The sequence below is a fragment of the Solanum tuberosum genome, unplaced genomic scaffold (assembly GCF_000226075.1).
Source record: "Solanum tuberosum cultivar DM 1-3 516 R44 unplaced genomic scaffold, SolTub_3.0 scf00201, whole genome shotgun sequence".
Classification (NCBI taxonomy): Eukaryota; Viridiplantae; Streptophyta; class Magnoliopsida; order Solanales; family Solanaceae; genus Solanum; species Solanum tuberosum.
The window spans coordinates 495,935-521,395 of record NW_006239126.1 but is presented as its reverse complement, the minus strand read 5'-3'; the positions used below and the strand labels follow the sequence as shown (position 1 = coordinate 521,395).

The window sequence follows — 25,461 nt, the reverse complement described above, 5'->3', positions numbered from 1 at the left end:
AACTTTTACCATGATAAGGTTGAAAAATATTATTTAAGTGGAAGGAGATGGGGCCCACTTTTGGTAGTAAAATCCTAGACTCTTCTAATATAGTATAATTCATAATTAAGATACTTAATTAAGGGACTAGAAATGGAAATATGAGAACAAATTATAAAACGTAACTTCTTTACTACAAGTGAAAGGAATGTTTTCCTTTAATACAGAAATTATTTGGTAATTCGTTAGAATTATGTACGTATTAGTTATATATATATATTGATGGTATGCGGATTAGTTATTTCATCTTCCATCTTGCATTACAATAACATATTTTCTACTTGACTATCAGATGTTGTATAACTTGTAAAAAAATTTAATACAAAAACAAGTTGATTCTTTACTCTTGCTCTAGTTCAATAATAGTTGTCCACTATATATTGACTCGACACACCTTAAGAAATAATAAATAATAAGGGTAATATTATTATATTAACCTTTGAATATATTGAATTTAATACTCCGAAAAATGTATTAGATATTGAATAGTATTTAATAGTAAGGGTAAAATAGATATAAAAGGGTAAATTATTTCTTGATTTTCTAAACTGGATAAATATTATTGAATAACTATTTTTAGTATAGTGGACAAATAAAGAAGAACCAAGAGAGTAACTAACAAAAAACAGATTTTTTTTTGAAAAAAGAAAAAAATCATAATACTTCAATAGAGTTGTTTTTTATACTACTAACAGCTCTAATCACATTTAAGATACAGTAACATATATACATATTAATTGTCACATTTAATTTTTGCACGTTTCCTAAAAAATTATAGGTATTTTAATTTTTTTCTATTACTTCACCATTATCTCGCTCTAAATAAACTGTACATATGAATAAGACTTAAGCTAATTTTATTTTTAAAATATTTAATATTAAACATAAAATAGGATAAATAATTAATTTTGTCTTAAAGAGATAAACTGAAAGTATGATTATTATTTTTCACCACAAATGTAAGACGGAGGGGGTATTAATAAAATTTCGTGGCAAGTGTTAGTACATGAATTTTTAAGGTTTATGGTGTTTGATGTATAACATATTTTAATTTAGTGTTTAATTTGTCCGGCACAAAATCGAATTTTTAATTTTTAGAAATTGATATTTCAACTTTTAATAAAATAAAGAAATTAAAAGGACGATGGATTTACTAAGAACCAATAAACTTGTTAATACGTGATTTTGACCAAATAAAACTAAGAAGACTCCCAAGGAACATTAGAATTAACGCAAATATCCTAACGTAACCACCAAAGATTATTATGGAATAGTAAATATGTTTTAAATTTTTAATTAGAGTTGATAGCCACATACTTAAAAATAGGTTAGTTTTGAACTATGAACTATCGAGGGTCCCGTCATAATATTAGAGGAATCATTATCATAAGGCATAAAAAGAAAAAAGAGATTAATCTTATTATTCGTTTTCGTGATGAATTGTTGAAACAAGTTCATAATACTTATCCATAGAATAAATTTATCGACGTATATTTGAAAATCCTAAAACAAATATTGATAAGTAAATATTTCACTTCGAAATTTCATATCTAGACAACTTAATTTGATCTCAACTAGCAAGTAACAACTAAACACTTTAAATTATACTCGTTATATATCTCACAGACGTTGACGTGATACATAAATACTAGAAGTATCTAGATAATCATTTCATAAGTTAGAATATTTAAGTGACACAATAAAAACGAGTTCAAATATCTAGATATGCATACTCAAAATTGTAATAAAAATATCTATCAATGTTTAAAAAAAAAAAAAAAAACTTATAAAAGCCGGTTCATCTTGGCTTTAATCTTCTATACAAGTCCTCAACCCTTTCAATACGTTAAACCCTCAAATCACTTTCTATTTTCCCCCAAAATACCAAAAAGCACAAAGATATAACAAGCAAAGCCGGAATCTTGTTTTTCCGATTGCTGAGATTGATCAAGATTTGCTCTGTTAAGGCTAATTTAACCATTTTACACCGGAATCTTGATTTTCCGGTGAACTTTTTAACACCCTTTTAAAGGATAGAACCAAATGCCTTATAAATGAGAATCATTAGCTTTTTTTGAGTTTCTTAAAATTTATCGAGGGGCCAAAAAGGGAAAAAAAAAGATCGGTTTTTTATGGGGAAATTGAAGTTACTAATTTCGATTTTAATTTTAGCTTTAACGACGGTGGTTACCGGAGTTCCGGCGACAATTGGTGGAGTGCCGGCCACGCCGGCGAGTAAAGGAGTGCACAGAAATGCCTATGCTACCATGATGTATATGGGGACACCAAGAGACTATGAATTCTACGTCGCGACACGTGTCATGCTACGATCACTTTCCCGGCTCGGCGTCGACGCCGATCTCGTCGTTATTGCTTCTCTCGATGTTCCTCTTCATTGGGTCCGAACTCTGTAAGTTCAAATTCCTCTGTTCTTATATTTACGAAAGTTACTTGTTAAAAATACGTGAATTTCTAATCATACGTAATAAGACATTACATAGTAGATAAATGTAGAGGAATGAATTCGTTATCGAACGAATTTTAAGTTTTGTACATTTTTCAATTAAATTAGTCATCGGGAATCAGAGAAAAGTTTAAATCTATAGTTCTTTTGGGGTTGGCCGGTGCAACATCGTACTAGACAAAATTTTACTGATTTTTAATAATTGAATAAAATTTTGATTGAATTTTTTAAGCATTAATTTGCCAGATGGGCAGTGAGCTTGCACATTGGGGTCTATGAAGGCCCACATAAATTTGGTCATGTCCACAAGGTTGTCAAAATAGAAGGAGATTTTTTAACGAGGGTCTACTTTAGAGTTCGATTAAATTCAGAAATTATTAGAAAGTTTCATATAAAGAATAAAATCTTTCTTAATAAAGATGATTTTATATTTAAAAAAATTTAAACTCGACATCTCTAATTAAGGATAATGAAATACATATCACTACTCTATTGCGGTCTTTACGGGTGAGGGTCTTGTTTATATCAAGTACCATAGAATTTTCAAAACTTTTGTCAAACGGCAGTGGAAGTTTAATGATACTAAGAAGAAATTAAATATAATGCACAGTATGAATAGGTCAATTCTATTTTCATCATTTTTTTTCATCTAATAAATGGTTTTAAAAGTCGTTGAATTGGGTCACATAGTATAATTAAGAAATTAATAAGTAATATCCCTCTTGATTTTGCCAGCATATTATACGCGTTTGCCTTTTATACTCCTTTAGTCTCAAATTATCGTTTAAGTTTCGCAAAATGACTATCTTAAATTATTTGTCTTAGAAGTTTTAAGGAATATTTTTTTTTCTTTCATTTTACTTTTAATATTAGTTGTTCTTATAAGCAATTTCATTATGAGGTGATGACACATCTATATTCAATGAGACAAAACTATAACTTAACTATCCTTATTTCTGTTTTAAGATATAAGTTTGCCTCATTAAATATTTTTTATTATATTGAGCTGTTTATAGTTTTTTAAAATAATTACTTTTAAGAATAAAATTAGAAAAAATAATTAATTTTATATTGACACAACTTCTCTTGAAATTTGATCTAGTGGTAGGAGTTAATTCACACGTATTAAGGTACGTCTGTACACCATGAGTTCAAAGTTTATGTTTAGCAAAAGTTTGGAATTCTAGAAAGGTAGATGGGTCCATCGAATTTTAAATAGTGCATTGGGATGAAATTATAATTTGTCTACAAGTTTGGCATAATCCAAGAGCGTTAATAGTAAATTGTATAATAAAGGTATAAATAATTTACCTAGAGACGTACTGTTTGTCTTTTCTAAAATCTAAAATTCATAATTTTTTTGATTTAGTAATAATTGTATATAGGACGTGATATATAAATTAGGTCCATGCCACGAATTCAAATTCACAAATACTTTGAATTAAAGAAGGGTGAGTCAACCATCCACCAAGTTTGAACAATGTGCAGGGTTGAAACTATAGTGTTGCTTATGAATTTGGCAAAATCACTAACTTTAATCTAAACCATGTGTTTTGTATTAACAAACCTACTTAATAGGTATAAATATTTTACCTAAAATTCATTAAGATTTTTCAATAAAAAATTAAAATTCATAAATTCAAAATTTCAATTCCAACCTTAATAATATATTACTGGTTCTCGGAGATTTCTCAATTATCATCCAAACAAAAAAAAGAAAGAAGTTTGGTCAAAGCTAGTTTGTCTTAAAAATGGAGAAAGACGTTTACTAGCTTTTGATTTCAATGATATAGTTGGCATGAAAGGTCTTTGGCACAGGAACGTGCATATTTTTTCCATTTTTTTTTTTGATTAATTTTTTTTTAATTTATTATTAATCAAGCTAAAAAGTCATTTCATTGGGTGCATGAATTAATTGGTTGCTTCTAGGATATACTATTCGAAATTCGATGAATAAAGATTCCATTCATCTGATTCCTTACTTTAATCTTTTGGAAGTAATGTAAAATTACGTACAACGAGAAAATGATCAAAATGGTCCTTGATGTATTGGGGTTGCTTTATTTTGGCCCTCAATATATTCTAGGTGATTGAAATAGTCCTTCATGTATGACCAAATGTGTTCAATTTAGTCTTTTACCCTAAACTTAACATTTTATCCCCAAAAACTGTTAAATATAGCAGTGGTCCCCACCGTTATATTTAACAGTTTTTGGGGATAAAATGTTAAGTTTAGGGTAAAAGACTAAATTGAACACATTTTGTCATACATGAAGGACTATTTCAATCACCTAGAATATATTGAGGACCAAAATAAAGCAATACCAATACATCAAGGACCATTTTGATCATTTTCTCCTTCTAGGATATACTATTCGAAATTCGATGAATAAAGATTCCATTCATCTGATTCCTTACTTTAATCTTTTGGAAGTAATGTAAAATTACGTACACATTACTTTCCTCATAACCTATTAATATAAATATTTGTATATGTTATTGTTGTATATTACAACTTGAAGGGGATAAGGACGAAGATGGTCTAATATCGTTTACAATGATAACAAAGGCGGATACACCATATATGATACAGAGTTGACAAAATTCAATAATATTAATCTATCATCTTATATAAGTATGTGTTTATAAATTCATTAAATATATTTAAAATTATAAATTATAAATTTTGAACACATCTCTAAATGATAGTTGAATCATTGGTGTTGGTCCAATTAGTAGTATAATTTTTATAATTCTTTTAAACTATTAAATCGTCTAAAAGACAATTATAAATAATTAAAAAAATAATGCAGAGCCTATACAACAAGTTAATATCTTTTAGTTTATGAGAGGGATAATGATGATTTCACTTCATAGAGATTAGACAAAGGATATCTTTTTTTGATTTGTTTGTTAATGGTTTATCTCTAAGCCCACTAATTTGGTTTAAAGTAGATTTGCCACTTTGTGTTTTCTAAAGTTATCTGTGTCTTAACTTATATAATATTGCCTTTGCTAATTCTTTTAGACATCATGTTCAAGTACCCTAACTTAGTGGGGTCCCAAAACTAGTTTATTACTTTTAGGAGGCTAAAAGTATTTTTGAAAATAATTATTTTATAGAGTTGAGAGAACAAGTGTTTTCGAGTAGTAACAAAAACTGTTTTTCAGTTTCTAAAAAAATATTTTTTCTCCAAAAGCACTTTTGGAACCACCAAACCCAAATCGCAACTGATCAAGTATTAACAAAAGTATTTCTGAAATTGATTAGCCAAGTACAAACAAGTACTTTCTAAAATATGAAATTTAAAAAATTCTTAATTTTTGCCACTTAACTCAGACCAAGTAGTTAAAAATAGCTTTCCATATGTATGCTTAAAAGTCTAAACAGACAAAAAAAACTTGTTCAGAAATAGACTGGTTGCTAAACCTTGTATTTAATTTAAAACTTTACCGATAATATATCTATTTTACACTTCTCCACTTAGATATTAAAAAATTATACGAAAAGAATTACAAATTGTAATTTTGTTCATATCAATATGATGAAAAAATATATCGTAAAATGTTAGTCAAAGTTCTTATAGTTTGATGGGAAAAGGTACAAGTACCCCTCTAAACTATGACCGAAATCTCAGAGACACACCTTAACTAAACTAAGGTCATATTACCCCCTAAACCCATTTTTTGTAAATTTGTATACCTTTTTGGCTTATGTGACATCAAAATATCTCTCACGCGCCTCAATTGCGTGGAGTCATGGAGTGTACCACGTAAGACAAAGGTTGTACAAATTTTTTTTTAAAATGAGTTTAGGGGGTAATAGGATCTTATTTTAGTTAAGGTGTGTCTCTGAGATTTCAATCATAGTCTAGGGGTACTTATGCCTTATCCCTAGTTTTACTCTAAAGAATGAAATCCTGACAATTAAAAATGGATGGAAGGAGTATCAAATAGTTGAAATGTCTATTCCTACCTAAAAGTTGACAACATTTTGCTGTGGGTTCAAATTAACATTCCTATGTACTATAACTAAGTGTGGTAGTTACATGTCACAGCTTTCTTTAATGAAATGTCTGTTCTCTGTACTGTATTTCAACCAAGTTTAGTACTCCTTACGTTTCAATTTGTTTGTCTGGTTTTGACTTGATGCGTTGGTTAAGAAAGTAAAGAAAACTTTTGAATCTTGTGGTTTAAAACTAAGGATGTGTAGAATGTATCAACACATCTTTTAATCTTGTGATCTTAAACATGTCACGTGGACTAAAAGGAAAGTAAGATCGACAACAAATTGAAACGAAGAGAAAAGTATTTTCTCAACGTGGATCATAACAAAATAGAAATGTGAATCTTCATTGGAAAAAAAATATTCATTGAATGTTATTTGGATGTGCAGAGAGCAGGAAGATGGTGCAAAGGTAGTGAGAGTTGAAAATTTGAACAATCCATACAAAGGGCAATCCAATTTTAACTTGAGATTCAAGTTAACGATGAACAAACTTTACGCGTGGAGCTTAACAGATTATGAAAGAGTCGTCATGCTTGATGCAGACAACCTTTTCCTCCAGAAAACAGATGAATTGTTCCAATGTGGACAATTTTGTGCAGTATTCATCAACCCCTGCATATTCCATACAGGTCTCTTTGTATTGCAGGTAACACTTTTTCTCCGCGAACTATGAGAAGTATTAGGCGAATTATACAAGTTACTTATAAACGTTGAATTGCAGCCATCAACAATTGTATTCAAGGACATGCTTCATCAGCTTAAGGTTGGAATGGACAATGCAGATGGCGCGGATCAAGGTTTTATTGGAGCATACTTCCCGGATTTGCTTGATCAGCCGATGTTTCATCCTTCCCTTAATGGTACTAAGCTCCAGGGGAATTATCGACTACCTCTAGGTTACCAAATGGACGCCTCTTATTATTGTAAGTTTGTGATCGCGTTGTTTTTGTTAGACAACGTTTGTGATATTCCACAATGCACATTTCTGAAGCAGAGAAATTAATACTGATTTTTTCTTTTAACTCTTGTAGATCTCAGGCTTCATTGGTCGGTACCATGTGGACCTAATAGTGTCATTACTTTCCCCGGTGCACCATGGTTAAAGCCTTGGTATTGGTGGTCATGGCCTGTTCTTCCTTTGGGCATCCAGTGGCATGAACAACGACGTCAAACTCTAGGGTAAGACGAAAAATCCTTTCTTCTGATATGTCTGTACTACAAGCAACTTTGAATTGTGACTAAGTTGGGGTCGGTTATATCAATTCTCACTGTTCATATCGTTTCATTTAAGCTCTGTCTGGACTATATGTCAAAGATTTTCCTTGATTGACCATTGTACTCTTTAGAATATCAATAAAAAAAGTCGTGTATGTGAATCCTGGCTATCCATGTTGCTCCATTTGAGCTCTTTTTGGACTATAATGTCCTGTTTTTTCCTCATATCATTGCTGTTATTGTTGTCATCACCTTAAATTACCCTCTTTGTGAACGCTGCGAGTGCTTGCTGAAGTACATTTATCAAAGTTTAATATGTTTGGCATTTGGCAGGTATGATGCAGAGAGGCCACTAGTGCTGATCCAAACTGTACTATACCTTGGAATAATTGTAATGACACGCGTAGCACGTCCCAACTTATCTAAGTTATGCTATCGACGTGAAAACACCAAGAGCATCTTCCTAATACGAACTGGCCTAAAGCTGATCGCGATATGGTCCATTCTTGCAGCCTACATTATCCCTTTCTTCTTGATACCTCACACGGTTCATCCACTCATCGGGTGGGGTCTCTACTTACTAGGCTCTTTCGCGCTATCATGTATAGCAATGAACACATTCTTGTTGCCAATGTTGCCTGTTCTCGTGCCATGGCTAGGAATATTCGGGGTACTTCTGGTCATGGCTTATCCTTGGTATTCTGATGGTATTGTAAGAGCATTGGCTGTATTCGCGTACGCGTTTTGTGCGTCCCCTGTGGCATGGACAGCATTGGTGAAAATAATGTCTTGTCTTAATGTTTCACTTGAGAGGGAAGGGTTCTTGCCTAGGTTGAGTGAATCTGCTGCACCTGCTGGTTTCAACAAGTTGTATTGATGAAATGGAAAATTTGAAAGTTGAAGATATTAAAAAGGGGATATAATTTTTTTGGGAAGTGTGCTTGTGCTCTTCTTATACAAGTTAAAGGAATTCTTTGATATGTTACAAATTCTTATATTAACTAGACAATGTAAAAATGGGATGAACTTGTTGTAAGTATGTGTTATACTTGGAAATTGAATTTTTTTACAATTAGCTTTCCAGCAACAAATGCATTAAGTCAAACAAAATTCAGAATTTTTTTACCCGTTGTTACTTTTTCGGATAACTATTCAGTAAATTACCCTCTTTTATGTTTTTTCTTATAACAGATAGAGTATTTTTAGACCATGGAATAAAAATCCTCTTGGTGCAAACTGAAATTTATATGAGAAAACGTAAGATCATGGTCTAAAAAATTGTAAGTTACTCAAACGTTAGGTGACAGTCTAATGTTTATCGGTATGATTAAGAAACATTTAAGAAAGGGGTACATGTTTACAACAATGAAAAATAGGGACAAAATTTAAATAGTGAGTTAAAAGGAGCATTTATGCAAATCAGCCTAGAGATTTGGGCCGGCCTTGTCCAGGTAAGTGGGCTTGGGCCTCAGATACCATAACATGTGTACAAAATGTTTAGAATTAATGGGCTTGGGCTTCTGATAATCCAACAATAACCCACAAGAAGAAGGAAGAAATGAGGATGATACTGCACGAACCGTCTTCGAATGGTTTGTCTTTCATTTTTATCATCGAACAGACTAGTCTTTTGATTTTTGTTCTTTTACCAATTGAACTTATGTCTATTGAATCTCAAACTTTTAAGGATCACGAAAATATAAATTTATGCCTCGCAAAAATAGTTACTTGTTATACGAGGGACAAAAGTTAAAGAATAAGAACAAAAAGTACAAATGACCCAAAAATTTCAAAACTAATAATCGTATTCTGCTTTAATGTGAAGATGAAATTTAAACAAAAATGTCTTAAACGAAAAAAAGACCGATAAGGCACTTTATTCATATTAGAAGATCTGTTTGATGCAAAATAATATGACGAGAGACATCCTTTTTTGTTCTATGGAATAAAATATGGCAAGATAGTTGGTGTTTATTCATTCTACACACATATCACTTTTTATTTTTCAATAGTTGATAAACAAGAGTCTATCGAGAATAATATCTTTATCATATAAATATAAGAATATTTGTACGCTAATTTGTAAGATTACACCAAAAAATTGTTTGGTTAATACACAAGATTTCATCGCCTTTTAATTATTTGTTCAATGATATGAGGGCCTACATCCAATAATCAAGCAAAATCAACATCCCGTCATAAATAGCTTTCTTGTTTCTTTTGAAAAAAAGATCAATTTTTATACAAGTTAGGAGTTTTTGTCTCAATGCCCTTTTTGTGTGGTAAAGTTCCTCCATTTTTCCAACGTTCAAAAAAAAAAACTGACTTTTAAATTCGAAGGGCCCATTTCAATGAACATTAAAAAAAAAAAGGGATCATAACATTTTTGGTCCCCAGTTATTAGTTATTGCTAAGTTTTTATTTTAGTGTTTGTAATATCTCATTAAATGTATTTTATTTTTAATTAATTCAAACATACACTTTTGATCGCTTTGCTTGTAATATTCATACATTTGTTTGTCATAAGTTCCAATATAAGGGAAAAAGATAAATATACCCCGAACTATCGTAAATGATATGCAGATACCCTCCATACTTTTGGGATATTGGTGCCCCTGCCGTTCAAAAACTAGAGCATATATATCATTTATACTAACGGACATACATGTGTCATAATCTTATCCACAGATCCGACATTTATTAAATATTGGATCGACGGAAAAGATTGCGCCACGTGTCCCTATTTAGTCTTTCGTGAAAGACATATGCTCTAGTTTTTGGATGGTAGGGGCACCAATGTCCCAAAAGTATGACGGAGGGTATGTGCATACTATTTACGATAGTTTGAGGATATATTTGTCCTTTTTCCCCAATATAATAATTATCCCACCACTTAGTTAATTAAGCATGTATTATGTTAAAACATATATTGTTACTTTTTATTCGACAGTAATATTATTCTAGTTTTTTTTTCAAATAAGAATTAAAAAAAAACATATTTCAATCAATTGATGGTTAAATATGTTTTGCTTCGTATTAGAAGGAACTAAAATAATACTTAAGAGATATGACTGATCCACCTTTAAGCAGAGGTCTCGAGTTCAAGCTTTAGGTATAAAGAATATTTTAATAGGAGCGCCACTCCCAGACCTTCCCTACAATATCTAGATTTGGTTGGAGCTCCAATGCGGATAAACACAAATTTATTTATAAAATCTCATAGTGGGTCTCCACATTGTGACACCAACTACTATATAAGTACAAAATTGTATAGGCCATGCTAGAACCATTTTTTCCCTTCATGCAGACCACCATTACTATTAAACCTATGTTTCCCCCACATGCAGCTGCATGCCTAATAAAATGACCGTTTCAACATTTTATTTATCCCTAAATTCAGAATGATTAATAGATAAATAATTTGTGCCATACTTTGTTCATAATCAACGTTTATTTAAGACACATAATACATAGATACAATAACTAAATATTTTAACTCGATCTGAGAATGTGTATCTAGATACCTCAACTCATTTTCACAGTTTGTTAGTTGAACACTCCACATCTTACAAAATAATTATATCCACACCTCAAAATTTATATGTCACGTTTGCGTCTCGATTGCGTATAACTGTCAAGGTTAGTCAAGAGGTAATTTTTAAAAATAGTGAGTTAATAATTATATTCACTTTTATGATTATTTCACTAAATTGAAAAGAATAAAAAAAACATTTATGTATACAGACAGTTGCAGAATTGACGACATGCATAGCTGGTATTGGATAATTCTGAGTCTCTGACTGGTAGGTAGCAGCCATTTCTATGTCTTTGTAACAGAAAATTAAAGACTTGAATAAGTTACTTAAAAAGTGATTCAATTATCTTTTTTGGAGGCTAAATTTATTTTCTAGTTATGAAATGTACTATATTTTGAAGTGTGAAAATTAAAATTCAAAAGTAACTACTCCTAATTATTTATACAATAATAATATATTCAATATAATTTTATGAGTATATTCTGAAAAAAAATATTGTGTACTTAATCTTATTCTTACTTTATGAAGATAAATTTATCCTAACTTACTAAATTCTATTAGTGTTATGACCGAGCTCTAATTTTTGTGCCACTGTGTCTTATTAATTTGTTCCAATAAAAATGATATATTGGAATATTTTAACTTTAAACTTCTTTCAACAACTTTTATACTCACAAAAATATATGGTAGGTTCAAAATAAAATTTTAAAGTCTTATAATATCATACAAATGTTATGGAAGCTATCTTCTTTAAATTTTGCGTCGTAGGAGTAAAATTACATAACAATCAAGTGAGTACCCAAAGGTATTATAACATAGTGATTAATTAAGCGGAAGAGAATTATGAAATCTCTTGGATTAAGGATCCGTTTGGCCCCAAGAATACTTGGGATAAACTTGGAAAGTGGTATTTGGTCATATAACTTATTCCAAGTTCCCAATTACTAGAAAAAACTAGTATTTGGGCCAAGTTCTAATATTTGAAAATTTTTAAAAAATAAAAAATTACCCAAATTTTTATATTTTATAAAAAAATACTCATTATTTATTAATTCCAACTAATATTTGTTACCACTTCCTCCGAAAAAGTTTGAATTCTAATTTGAGTGACAAACTTGAGAAAAAAGAACAATTTGTTTATAATTATAGCTGAATCAATGACAGATTTTAATATGTGATTCATGTATTGTCTTGCCTATATTGTTATAAATAGATAATACAAATTTATGAATATTTCTAATAGTTTTTAAAACTTATAGGTATAAATCATATTTTTGTAAAATAGTCAAATATTCTTGAGAAAACTTGGGGCCAAACACATGATGTAATTTGACCAAAAACTTGATTCAAATATTATTTGCCAAGAATATTTGAAAACTTGATCCCGTCTTACTTGATGATTAGGATTTGCTTTTCCTATTTGAAAAAAGGAGATATGTGTCACTCTCACTATGCTTCATATGTGAAATTAACTTAGAGTCGAGCGCTAGCTAAGTATTTAGCTATTTTTTCTACATCAAAGTCTTGATAAATAAAATTACCGGATGTCCCCATCAAAGGAAAAGCACTACTAAAGTCTCTTTTTTTTCTCATTAGCTTTTTAAAATATACTCCCTCCGTCCCTTTTTAGTTGTCCACTTTAAAAATGGCACTACAGATTAAGGCAACAATGATTAGCACAGTGAAATTACAATTTTACCCTATGACAACTTTTCACTTCAAAATTACAACTACTTCTTTGAATTCAAGTGAAATAAATTGGAGGGAAACAACATACACTTTTAGAAATTTTCAAGAAGTGTAAATAAGGGTATAATAGGAAAAAAATTGTTGTCCTTTCTTGATTTGTCAAAATGGACAACTAAATAGGGACAACTAAAAAAGGAAATATGGACAACTAAATAGGGACGGAGGGAGTACTTTTTACTGCTAATCAGATCAGCACAGAAATCTAAGTTACAAATGATGGGAACAAATATAAGAGTCCAACTTCTTGACTTTTGAGCAAATGGTCACACATTATAAAATTAATTATTTTATACATTAACACATTCAACACACAAAATATGACCGTTACAGGTTCCACATATATATATACTTCATTCACTCTTTAACATTCTTCTCTACTTCCACAAATATTCTCTCTCAGCTCATCACATTCTTTCTCAATCATTTAAATACTATTTTAATTTAATTTAATTAATGGCTGTTTTCATTAATTCTTATTTTACTTTCACTATTTTCTTCCTAAATTACTTATTTTTTCATGCAGATTCAGTTAGCAGTACTACTCCGTCACCTTCAAATTCCGTTAAAAATCGCCCCGGAAAATGGGTCGGGCCATCGGGTACCCGACATATCTCCGTTAACGTTCACGGTTTCGGTGATTACCAATCGGTTCAAGCTGCAGTGGACTCAATTCCTCAAAATAACAACATGAATATCATTATTGACATTTGCCCCGGTTATTATATGTAAGCGTTTAAGTTATATACACTGTCATAAATAAAATTTCACGTATATATATAGGTTAGATTTTTCCCCGCTTGTAACAGGTAACGTAACGTATTTTAATTTTTCAGGTTATCGTTTAAGTAGTTAGATAATATAATAAAGTTTGTGATGGCATTGTTTTGTATGAGAATTAATTGTTCTTTCATTAAAGACGTGTATTTAATGATTCACACCTTTCTTAATTGAAGGTCAATGCAGGACACTTAAAAATTTATAATATGAATTTTCCTTATATTAATTATTTACCATGTGCAATTAGTATCTATATTATATGAGTATATAATAATGGAGGGACATTTATTTTTATTTGTCCAAGTACGTGAACATATTGTTTCGTACATATATCTTTCTATAGGTCACGGGTGTCTCTTACTTCCTCATTTAATTTTTTTTGTCCACAATAATTTTTGCACTTTCTTTTAATGCATAAAATGTACTATATTTTACTATAATACACATTATAATTAGTGTATAGTCTCAATGAACTTGAAAAGATGAATAGTTGATGATGAGAACAAACTTTTTTTTAAAATTTTTTTCCTTTATATGCTAAAGAGGACATGAAAAAATAAAAGTATAATAGACAAGTAAAAATATCAAAAAGAGTGCTCTTTTATCTTATATATTTATATAGTTATAAATCATTATAATCGTAAAATGAAGATGTTATAGTTTGTGATCTTTGCTCTTATGGATAATTTCTAGGTCACATGTGTCGCTTTCTTTATATATATACCCGTCCCAAATTACGTGGTACATTAAAAAAACATTTAAGATATCTGTCGAGACTAAAAAGGAAAATACGTCGTATAATTTTATTTTATTTTTTGAATTGTGGTGCAGTGAGAAAGTGGTGGTGCCAGAAACAAAGCCATACATAACATTTCAAGGAGCAGGTAGAGACGTAACAGTAATAGAATGGCATGATAGAGCAAGTGATAAAGGAGCAAATGGGCAACAGCTTCGTACATATCAAACAGCATCTGTTACAGTTTATGCTAGTTATTTTTCAGCTAGAAATATTAGCTTCAAAGTAAGTATATTTTATTTTATTTTATATATACATATTATATATAGTATATGATAAGTCATTTTCTTATATCTGTCATTTTTTGTTTGTTTCTTTCTGGCAAAATTTTAAAATTGAACTTATGTTGTTTTAGTGTAACATTGTGTGTGCAGTGTGTAGACAGCACAATATAATGGGTTTGACTGTGGGTTGTGGTGGAGTAGTAAGTTTTTTTTTTTTTAATCAGAGGTCTCAAGTTTGAGTCACTCGTAGATATGAAGTTGCTTTGGTTAGAGACTGCTTTATCTCCCAATGTAAAACTTCTCGGCATGAATCCAAATTTAATCGAACTCTAATGAAGATACTAGATACGGGAAGAAAAAATAAAATAATGGGTTTGACCGTTAAAGATAAGATAGAGGGAGAAGGGGCATTAATTTTGCATGTCTCTATGTTGTGTGTGGCCAAAGTAAGAAAAATACAGAAATAAATCATAATGCATGATAGAGAATAATATCATAAATTTTTGAGTTTGGACCAATGGGAGAAGGCATTTAAGTTTGTCCATTATATATTAAAGAAAAATAAATAATAAATTTTTTAATAGTGAACGAAGGGTGTATATAATTGCAGTTTCACTTAATATTATATCACTCATCTTAATTTATGTGATAATATTTGAAGTTTAAGCGGATTTTTTTTTTTGAAACTTGCGCTTTTGAAAACATTTTTTTAGAAAATTATCTAGCTATAAATACCATGCAAGTTTCTAAATAGTAGTATAATAATGTGTCTTTTTTTTTTCTAGAGAAGTTAAAAAGTAAAGAGTGTTACATAAATTGAAATCGAAAGAAAAAAGTTTACTATATTTTTTTTGTTTTCTTTCTAGGTTATAAGTTTTTTATTATTGATATAAATCTTAGTGTGTTTTTAGATATTTTGGAGAATATTTGAAAAACTCAACCTAATTAAACTTTATCTTCCGTTGTTAGTTTAGATATATACCTGGATTTTTATACTATCAAGTTATCTCAAAAATAAGTAAAACAATTTTCCATAATAAATTAAATAATTGCCTTAATAATGTCAATTACACTATATACATAATTAGATAAATCCTTGCTGGCATTTACCAACATTATGGTCTTGAGCTCGGAATTTACCCTTTTAATATTTTTTTTAATATACGTTTGAGGTCGAACTAAATTATTGAATTCAGATGAACTCGAAAAAAATATACCTGCGTACAATTAGTATGCAACCACAGCATTAAAAACTGTCACAAAAAAGTCTCTTATTTTCTTCTTATTATTTTTTTGTAGAACACAGCACCAGCACCATTGCCAGGGATGCAAGGATGGCAAGCAGTGGCGTTTCGAATCTCCGGCGACAAAGCTTACTTCTCCGGCTGTGGATTTTACGGTGCACAAGACACTCTTTGTGACGACGCCGGCCGCCATTACTTCAAAGAATGTTACATTGAGGGTTCTATTGACTTCATTTTTGGCAATGGGCGCTCTATGTATAAGGTACACACATCCACTTTATTGTTTTCTCGTATTTTTTTATATATACAGTGTAATTTTTTGAAATTTATTTAAAGTATAAGTAGAGTGGAGTTAGGATTTTCACCATTGAATTCAAAATATGAAATAATAAACAATACGAAGTATACATAAAAAATAGTTTTTGTAATTTTTTGTCTCACCTGACTCCATGAGTATAAGACAATTTGTTTTAAAATATTTGTTTGCATAGAAAAAGATGAGTAAGAAGAAGATAATAGTACAATAATATTTTTTTTCAAAAAAGTGAGATATTTGCGTAGATTTGCTAAAGCTGGAATCTTTGTCTGGTCTTGATGTCTGTATCTTGAATAAAAGGAGGATTACTTTTTTCCATTATTTAAAAGTTCACGCCTAATTAGAAATTAGTATTATATATAGCACTTTAATTTTGCGTGCTTCTGCAGTAAAACAATATATGATATTAATTAGTATTATTTCATACAAATAATTGTATGAGTAGTACTACAGTAGCGGAGCCAGGAATTTAACAAAGAGGGTCCAAAAATTAAATAACAAAAGCTCTTTTTAAAAAGGGCAAAAAATTGTTTCAAGTGAGATTTAAACACGCGAGCACTGACTCATTAAAGATGTCTAAACACACATTCAAGACATCTTAAAAAATCACTAGACTATAACAACCTATTATGTCAAGGATGTCCAAAATATGTTATTTAATCACTTCATGTGTCATTTTACTTGTATATGCGGTATTTTTTTCCAACCTGGCATACATGTGCCTACGCCACTGGTACTACTTAGCTAGTCAATTTTTTTTTATATTTAAGATCACAAGATTAAAGAGCATTTTTATTCATTTAACATATCTTTAATTTAAAATTATAAAATTCATTAAATTTCGTGTCAAGTCAAAATAAGACAAACAAATTGCATTAGAGGACGGCGTACTATATAGAATAAACTGTCATAATCACTTTTTATTGTTTTAATGTCATAATTACTGCATTATTTCATTTTCAAACTGTTATAATCACTTTTTTTCACTAAAACTATTAATACTGACAATTATCTATTCTTAAGTTTTATATATTAATTAATTAATTATTATTAACTGTCCAAATTATTGTTTGTGTTGGTGCAGAACTGTGAGTTACATTCAATAGCCAGCAGATTTGGGTCCATTGCAGCCCAAGATAGAAAATCCCCAGATGAGAAGACTGGATTCGCATTCTTGGGCTGTAGGGTTACTGGGTCAGGCCCACTTTATGTGGGCCGTGCTATGGGCCAGTACTCAAGAATTGTCTATTCGTACACATACTTCGATGATGTTGTGGCCCACGATGGCTGGGATGACATGGACCACGTCAGCAACAAGAACAAGTAAGACTATTTGTTGCATGTTTAAAGTGAGTTTTGAATATCGAATATAAAAAATTGAGTTTAAATCAAACGGGACTTGCAATTTTTTTTAAATGGTGATATCAAGATCGACTATTTGTGCACTTTTCCCTTTTCAAGCAAAAAGGAAAAAGACACATGTACTGGTTCGCTCTATTTCTATATCTTCCCATGAATCGTATGCTTGTAACAGTAGGGACACAAAAATTTCAGTTCGAATCGATGAAGAGTGTTGTGTCGATTTTGTACTTATATGTCAAAATTCCTCTTTCAGGACAGCATTTTTTGGAGTATACAAATGTTCAGGCCCAGGAGCAGCAGCAGTGAAGGGTGTATCATGGGCCCGTGAACTGGATTACGATACGGCCCATAAGTTTCTAGCCAAGAGTTTTGTTAATGGACGCCATTGGATTGACCCATCAGACGCTTGAACAGTTTTTGGACAGAAGACAAAAATATGCTGTTGTCAATTAATTAATTCTTTAATTCCATTCATTTTTTGTTTATATAGAAAAGAAAATGATTGTAATGACATTTATAAAGTAAATGATAGTAATCTATTCATATTAATCTTGTATCAGAATCCCATTTTCGTATCAACGCAAGGTATGCTTAATACTCTTTAGTATTAAAACAAGTGAAAAATCATCAATGTGAAAACAAAAAAATTACCCAACTAATAAAAATCACGATACTCACTCAAAATATACGGAAGAACCCTTTTTTTTCTAGTTCCTATGATGCAATTGGAGCTTATCAGCTGAAGCGAATCAATTTAGATAAGTATGAACAATGTGATATCTCACAACATCTAGAGTTCCTCGAACAATGTGGTATCTCACAGCATCTAGAGTTCCTCGAACAATGTGATATCTCACACCGGGGTAAATCTCCAAAAGGAAGGAAAATGGCATAGAGATATATTAAGATTTAAGAGATGAGTAATAACATTATAGGTAAAATTCAGGCAAAAATAAATACTGTTCTATGCAAATTGTGATAAAAGAAAATTAAGGAGCCAGCAGGTCATAGAGACATGGTATTATCTATTACATGATAGAGCAGTTCTGTTGGCCCTCCAACATCTCTGGGGATCTGCAAAACCATAAGGAAATTTAGCTCAATATAAAATATCAAATAGTTCTCACATTCCATCTTCAAACACTCTGGATGATAAAAATATGCATATAATTCATACAAAATCTAAAGCGGGGCTGCTCCTCCCCTAACCAGAGGTCTCGGTTTCAAGACATGGATATGAAAAAAATCCTTGGCAGGTAGCGCTTCCCCTAAATGGACCCTATGTGGCGCAAATCCTAAAAAAAAATACTAGTAATTTGGCATATGTTTGTCTAGATAGACTCTATATCCTTATTCTTTTTCGTATTGTAAAAGTTTTTAACGTATGTATCCCTGAGACACAAAGTTAACTGCTATAATGCTAATCTACTCTTGAACTGAGTCCATTATTCAAAAATGACATGGCAACTCTAAAGTTTAACGGCCACTGAGTTATCAATATGTAGCTAACTTGATATGAACAAAATCCTGAAAATATTAGAGGACTTACAGCTGTCCAAGAGAAGATATATCGAAGTCTGGAGCAAGCTCATGAACAATATCATTTGGCGGTTGGCCACATTCTTGCATTTTCTGCATAAGCTCTACAATTTTGTTGAAGTTGCTGGGTTCGGTTTCATAAACTTTGTTCAGATCTCTTATAAATTCATACTGTTTTTTGTAACGTTCATACTCTTCAGTGCTCAACTTAACTTTGTTGTCTTCCAACCACTTGGGATATCTATCTTCAATTTCTTTCATGGGTTCATGAAGAATTTCCTTTGACAAAAGCTGCTGCATCATGGTCTCAACTATAGACTCCATGTCCTACGCATCCGAGACAAAAAAATTATATATCCACTTCAAGCAATTGAAAAGCTACGGTATAAGACATGATGCATAATGAGACATGTGAAAGGAAAAAAGAAGCCTCAGAAATCTCTTCCAAGTGACAAAACAACAAACAAACAAACAAACAAAAACATACCGAGTGTAATCCCACACGTGGGGTGTAGAGTGTACGTAGACCTTACCCCTACCTTGGGAGGTAGAGAGGTTGTTTCTAATAGACCTTTGGCTCAAGGAAAAGCAATTCAAAGTAGATCGAAAAAGAAATGACGAAGTGGAGAAGCCATGACAAAATACTATAGAGAGCATGACAAAGCAGTTTGAAAAAAGGAGCAGTAACTACAACAAAATACTATGATAATTGAAGTACAAGAAACAACAAATAGTTACAGAAATCAAAGGACAAGAAACTACAAGAGTAATACTCCGACTAACTAGTATGTAAGGAAAAGCGAGACAACACTTAACTACCTACTTATCTGTTCCAAGTGACACTCAACCAAAAAATTCAAATGCATGTCCAAAGCTGTGAAATCCATTCACTGCTAAGAGAGAGATATCTTGACCCTACAGTGCAGCTTCCAAAAATTCAACTTAATCCAGACTAGCACTCTTGAAATAAGTGAACTATTTCTAACATTCCATGTATTTTGCCAGTTAGCTTTAAAGCTAAACTTGAATAAGGAGATAGGAACAGTCATCGGATGTTTTCTGGACATGAAGAGATGCTCTATAATAAAGGAGCAGACTCTTGTGCGGAAGTCATTTTTACAATTTTCAGGCTTTATGTTTAGTTTATCATATATCACCTTCTGGAACAAATAGATCAAGAAGTGGTTTACGATCTCCAAAATATACTAGTACAATACCTCCTGACAAAGTTGAGCCTAAAATAAATGGACACATTCATTAACTTTATCTTTTTATTTTTATTTTTCTTTATTAAGTGATCAAACTCCCTAGAATCCCTGTGAATGATTAGCAAGAAGAGTGCAGAGGATGTACTGGACAGGGATGAAAACAAGCACCAGGGTGAAAAGAAATTCCTACATTTCTATTATCTCTCCCTGTTACAGTCATGCCGCATAAACATACACCAAGACTGAGAATTAATAATTATCTTTTTCTTTTTGGAAGGGGGGATATTGCAAATAATTTCAGTAATAAGGAGAGAAATCTCGTGTACATGCAGAATATCAAAAAGTAGAGAATGCACAGCATAACAGATTCTCCACCAAATACACCAATCTTCTATGAAAACCGGAACCTCCTGGGTGCACCAAAAAATAACTAGAAAGAGAAGCTATTCCTCAAAAATACAGAATCATTCTCTAATCTCTATCCCGCTGAACCTCTCCTTTTTATACTGCAGCATAAACTAAAGGATACCTAATCAAAACTAGCAACTGCAGTCATAAACTACGAGATTGCCTGACCTAAGTACTCTGGAAAACAAATGTTTTGTACAACTTATAGGGATTGGCTGTAATTCAGGTTAGCCCTGTCTTAGTAATTGATACAAGTTTCAATTAATCTCCCAACAATTTCGACCCTCCACCTTCATCTTTCCTATTCATTGTCAGCATGCTGTTTCAAGCATCCATGATCCAACTAGTCCTAAAACTTCAATTCATGAGTACTAAATTAGCATTAGTAGGAGGAAGCAACTAAATGACATAAAGCATTCACGTAAAACCAAAGCTCAACATCCAAATCTGCAACTGGTTTAAAATAGGCAATCAAGCTACGCACGGAGATTTTAAAGCAAAGGAAGTAGAACCAACTATTATAAAGTCTATTAAAGGATCACATTATGGGATTCACCTGATGAGTCCTGTTATTTGATGCTTAGAGTGTTTCATACAACAGCAATCAAGTGACTTTTAAGTTTTCGCACAGATAGTAAAAAGCTCTAATTAGGCTATCTTAATCCAGAGATCAGTAGATACAACTAATTTTCTTTAAGCAGTGTTTATGTTGTTGAAAATATGATGTTGGCCAATTGGATACATCAGACAACATCTTTGGGAATATCTAGAAAGATTAACACCATGGTGTAACAATGAAAATTCAAATTAATCCATTGCCCAAGATTCTGATGCACCAAGACAATCATTTGATAGCCACATAAAGAAAAGCTAAATATGCCCAACAAGAAAGACAATGAAAAAAAGCACAATAGTTTCTCTAACAGTCTAAACCGTATCAGTGTATCAACCTACACCCACTCTAGTGAAACTAAATAAAGAGATTACAATAACATAAACAAAAAATCCACCATCAAGAAATGAAATGTCATAGACTCCTAGTGAAGTCCAGAAAAAAGGAACTCACAACTATGGATCTTCATGAAGAGACATATTTTGCAGTCTCTATGTTCGAACATATAAAGAAAATAACTAAATTCAGTAAAGACAAGATACCTGAGACCCAGAAAGCTCTTCAAACTGCTTCACCCACTCCTCCATCATTGCATCATTCCCCATGTTCTCTACACCAGGTCTCGGCCCAGCCACTGATTCCAATCCTTTAACAGCCTCCCTAGTCTGCTCCCTAAGCTTATCAAGAGCTTCAGCAACGTGCGAGTCTTTTGACTCACCAGAAGCCTTTTGCTTCCCCTTTTTCTTAGCATTCCTATCGGGTAACATCATCCCTAACCCTTGAACCTCACCAGGCATAAAAGAACTATCTTTCTTCTCCTCTCCATCTCCACTTCTACAATCAAAAGCAACCCATTTTAAGCCCAAAACTCAAAATTCAACCCCATTAGCTTAAAACACAAGTAAATTTATATATGCCACAAGAGAAAGCAGAAACCTTTGAGAACCAGAAGTGAGATTGAGGCTCTGAAAATCATCCAAAGCACCTGAAAATTTGAAATCAAGAAAAGGGTAAAAGAAAAGTTGATAGCTGTGGCCCTCACGCACCTTGACTAATTCCACAAGATACCTGTCAGCCGCGACAGGTACTAGCTAACTCTATCCACCAAGGCTACTATAGGACAAATGGACAGAGATCACCTAAATTACTTTTGTATGTACTGAATTTGAACCTGAGATCTCATGGTTACTAACCCACTTTATTGACCACTAGACCACACTCTTGGACACAAGAAAAGGGTAATTTGAATAACCTCATAGGCCATAACCAATAAACAGTTAAATACAGATACCTGTAGGCTGTAGATAAATGGGGAAAAGGGTAGCTTTGAATTACCCAATTCAATTCAGTCACATGTAATTCTAAGGTATGCAATCTAGAAACAGATAAAAACAGATATACATATAGATAAATGGGCAAAAAGGGTGATGATACTTACTGTCAAGAAGTTGGTCTAAATCATCAGAGTGGTCAGTCGCCATGGATTCCTTTAGATTCTCTAGCAGGATAAAGATTGTCTATGTTCTTGTTTTTAGTCTATTCACCAAAAATATCAATAAAAATCCAATCTTTATGAATCTTTTGAAGAGAAAGATGCAAAAGGGATAGGAAACACACACTAGGCTGGGCTCAAAGGGACTGTACGGTGTCGTTTTGGGCTTAACCGCCGACTTTGGGTTTTAGTTTCCCTAGGCTGATTAATTGGTAAATACTCCTGATATTCATTTTTATTATTCTAAATAAGGACGCCCAAGGGCATTTCGGTCAATGTCACTTTGGTTGTCTGGGGTATTTTAGGTATTTCACAGCTATTGAAAAGTGTGCTGCATCTGCAATACTACTTTGCCGACTCTCTTGTTCTTCCAATGCTCAAGCTCTCTGGTCTCTCCTCATATTCCATCTTCATCTCCAGTTATAATCAGGTATCCCTTTTTTCATATATTCTTTCGCGATAATTATTTTCTCCTATTAATTTCTCTTATTGCACTTGTTTGTGAGTAAATTTTTCATGGATTCTTACCTGAGTATGTTTATGTGACCTTCACATATATATCTATAAATTGATACTCCAACTATTGAGTTGGATGATTATTGTTTGGCGACTCTTCTGATTAACTTTCTCATGTATTTTGCTTTAGAAAATCGCTGATGGAAATACCCTAATGGTGTTTTCTTAGTATTATCTTTTGGTACAAACTAATTACAGAATTAGTCCTGTCTGAGGCAAAAGTTCTTCGCCTAACTGTTGGTATGTATCAACTTCTGATATTTGCTGATTCCTCAACTGGAAGTTTTTCCCAGGAAGAAATATCATTTTGCTTGAGATAATTCTCCGGACCCCACTTGTGGAATTACACTTGATACGTTGTTGTTAGTTGAGGTAATCCTTGATTCTTTTTATAGGAAACTCATTTATTAGCTCTATTATATCTTAATCACAAACTTCGTTTTCAAGGGATTGTGTAACTTTGGTTATATTTAGCGGGGAAATCCTTCACTACTTTTCCAGTGTCGATGTTCCTCCATTAGATCCATGTCAAGGATATCTGGCTTGAATCCGACCCCATTTCCCGTTATCTGATGAGGACATGATTTTCCACCATTCAATATATAACTTTCAGTTGGCTCGAGTCCATATAAGCACAATGTTAACTATTTTTGACATAGGATTGTTCTCAATTTCTTGACATGGGATTATCTTGGACGTTTACTGATTCTGTCTCGAGGAATCAAGAGTACTACACTAGAGTATATATTTAACTTGACATTAGGATTTTTGGATTTAAGATATTGTCCAACACCAGTATTCCCATGAAAAATATGTCAATATTACCTAGAGTTTCTTCCCATATTTCGGGGCCTGTTGTGTCAAAATGATCCTGCTTTCGATATGAGACAATTGAGAATTCTGTAGTAAAACAGAGAATACATTAATTACCTTAAGTTTCATAAAATTACCTGAGTGCTTGCAGGGTTGTAAAATTGTTGAAGCATGAAAATATTAGGTGTAGATTCCAAAAGTTCATAAGCCTTCTTAAGAGTGCCTCTCATTCCTTAGGTTGGATCGATGAGGATTAAATCGACTCTAAATGCTCTCATTTTCCCTCTCCTCTATATGCTCGTGTACGAAGGCATTTTCAAAACCATTTTGTTGCCTTTCATTGCTGCCATAAATGCTATACTGATCCCCATATTTCCTGATGTTTGCTCAATCAACGTCCTCTAATTATAAATAATAATCAACAAGCATGTCAGAGATCAAAATAACTGTGTGCTCAATCTGTTGCCATTGTTTTGTTTTAATTTCCAGATGTATTAGATTTTAAGACCAAGTTAATCAATTTTCAAGCTACACACAATTAATTACCTGTGAAAATTTCTCTTTCGTTTCAGACTGGTGCAATACCTTTTACTTTTTTGTTTTCTATCATGTTATGAGGATTATACATTTTTATTCATGTATGAATAGAGGCTTTAGACTAACTGCGTATATAAGTTTATTCTGCATATTTTTTCCATTTACTCATAAGTAGATAACTTTCTTTTGCTTTAGCTGTTTAGTTTACTTTATTGGCCAATTTTTTTTTGAAACTTGGTAACTTTGTATTATAACACAATAGTACATGGGCAGTACTAAACCTTATATACAGATGAACTCCAAAAACTCCACTATTCTAAATCTAAATTGAATCTAAAACATCAATTATAGAGACAGTTTCATTAGAGTATACTTGATTGCACCAAAAACATAACAACAAAATGCAGCTGAGTTTAACTTTCTGCATACTATTCTCTACGCTCTCAAAACACCTAGAATTTCTCTCTTTCCAGGTTGCCCACCAGATTGAAGCAGGGATAATTCTCCATCTCGTTCTGTCTTTAGCTAGCACTCCTGCCTCCTCCCAACTTTTTAGGGCTTCAGTAATTCTCCTAGGCATAGCCCAGGATATGCCTTTGAGACT

General features: G+C 32.0%; 4 protein-coding genes across 8 annotated transcripts in view; 3 read left to right on the top strand and 1 right to left on the bottom strand.

Annotated features, from left to right (window-relative positions):
- The first annotated feature begins 1,853 nt into the window (after nt 1-1,853).
- Nucleotides 1,854-8,810, top strand: LOC102597442 (putative glucuronosyltransferase PGSIP8). The gene is made up of 5 exons (XM_006355392.2): nt 1,854-2,449; nt 6,900-7,158; nt 7,234-7,435; nt 7,544-7,691; nt 8,061-8,810. The coding sequence occupies exons 1-5, from the start codon at nt 2,172-2,174 to the stop codon at nt 8,602-8,604; spliced, it is 1,431 nt and encodes a 476-aa protein (XP_006355454.1). The 5' UTR covers nt 1,854-2,171; the 3' UTR covers nt 8,605-8,810.
- A 4,576-nt stretch (nt 8,811-13,386) lies between these two features.
- LOC102597115 (probable pectinesterase 68) lies at nt 13,387-18,153 on the top strand. The gene is made up of 5 exons (XM_006355391.2): nt 13,387-13,737; nt 14,621-14,810; nt 16,109-16,315; nt 17,454-17,692; nt 17,985-18,153. The coding sequence occupies exons 1-5, from the start codon at nt 13,466-13,468 to the stop codon at nt 18,139-18,141; spliced, it is 1,065 nt and encodes a 354-aa protein (XP_006355453.1). The 5' UTR covers nt 13,387-13,465; the 3' UTR covers nt 18,142-18,153.
- A 442-nt stretch (nt 18,154-18,595) lies between these two features.
- LOC102596794 (peroxisome biogenesis protein 19-1-like) lies at nt 18,596-23,199 on the bottom strand. The gene is made up of 5 exons (XM_006355390.2): nt 22,938-23,199; nt 22,436-22,484; nt 22,042-22,333; nt 19,281-19,597; nt 18,596-18,805 (listed from the first exon to the last, which is right to left on the bottom strand). The coding sequence occupies exons 1-5, from the start codon at nt 22,978-22,980 to the stop codon at nt 18,760-18,762; spliced, it is 747 nt and encodes a 248-aa protein (XP_006355452.1). The 5' UTR covers nt 22,981-23,199; the 3' UTR covers nt 18,596-18,759.
- A 57-nt stretch (nt 23,200-23,256) lies between these two features.
- The window catches only part of LOC102596459 (uncharacterized), an 8,408-nt gene continuing 6,203 nt past the window's right edge, over nt 23,257-25,461 (top strand). Inside the window, exons 1-2 of one of the 5 annotated variants that reach the window (XM_015312380.1) lie at nt 23,312-23,421; nt 23,801-23,879. Coding sequence is in view for 1 of the 5 variants with exons in the window: in XM_015312379.1 (XP_015167865.1) it covers nt 23,365-23,421 (57 nt within the window). In the remaining 4 variants the exon portion in view is untranslated. Of the gene's footprint in view, nt 23,422-23,790; nt 23,880-25,461 lie in introns of all 5 variants that reach the window. The other 4 variants (XM_015312384.1, XM_015312381.1, XM_015312379.1 and 1 more) reach the window with 4 other exon arrangements.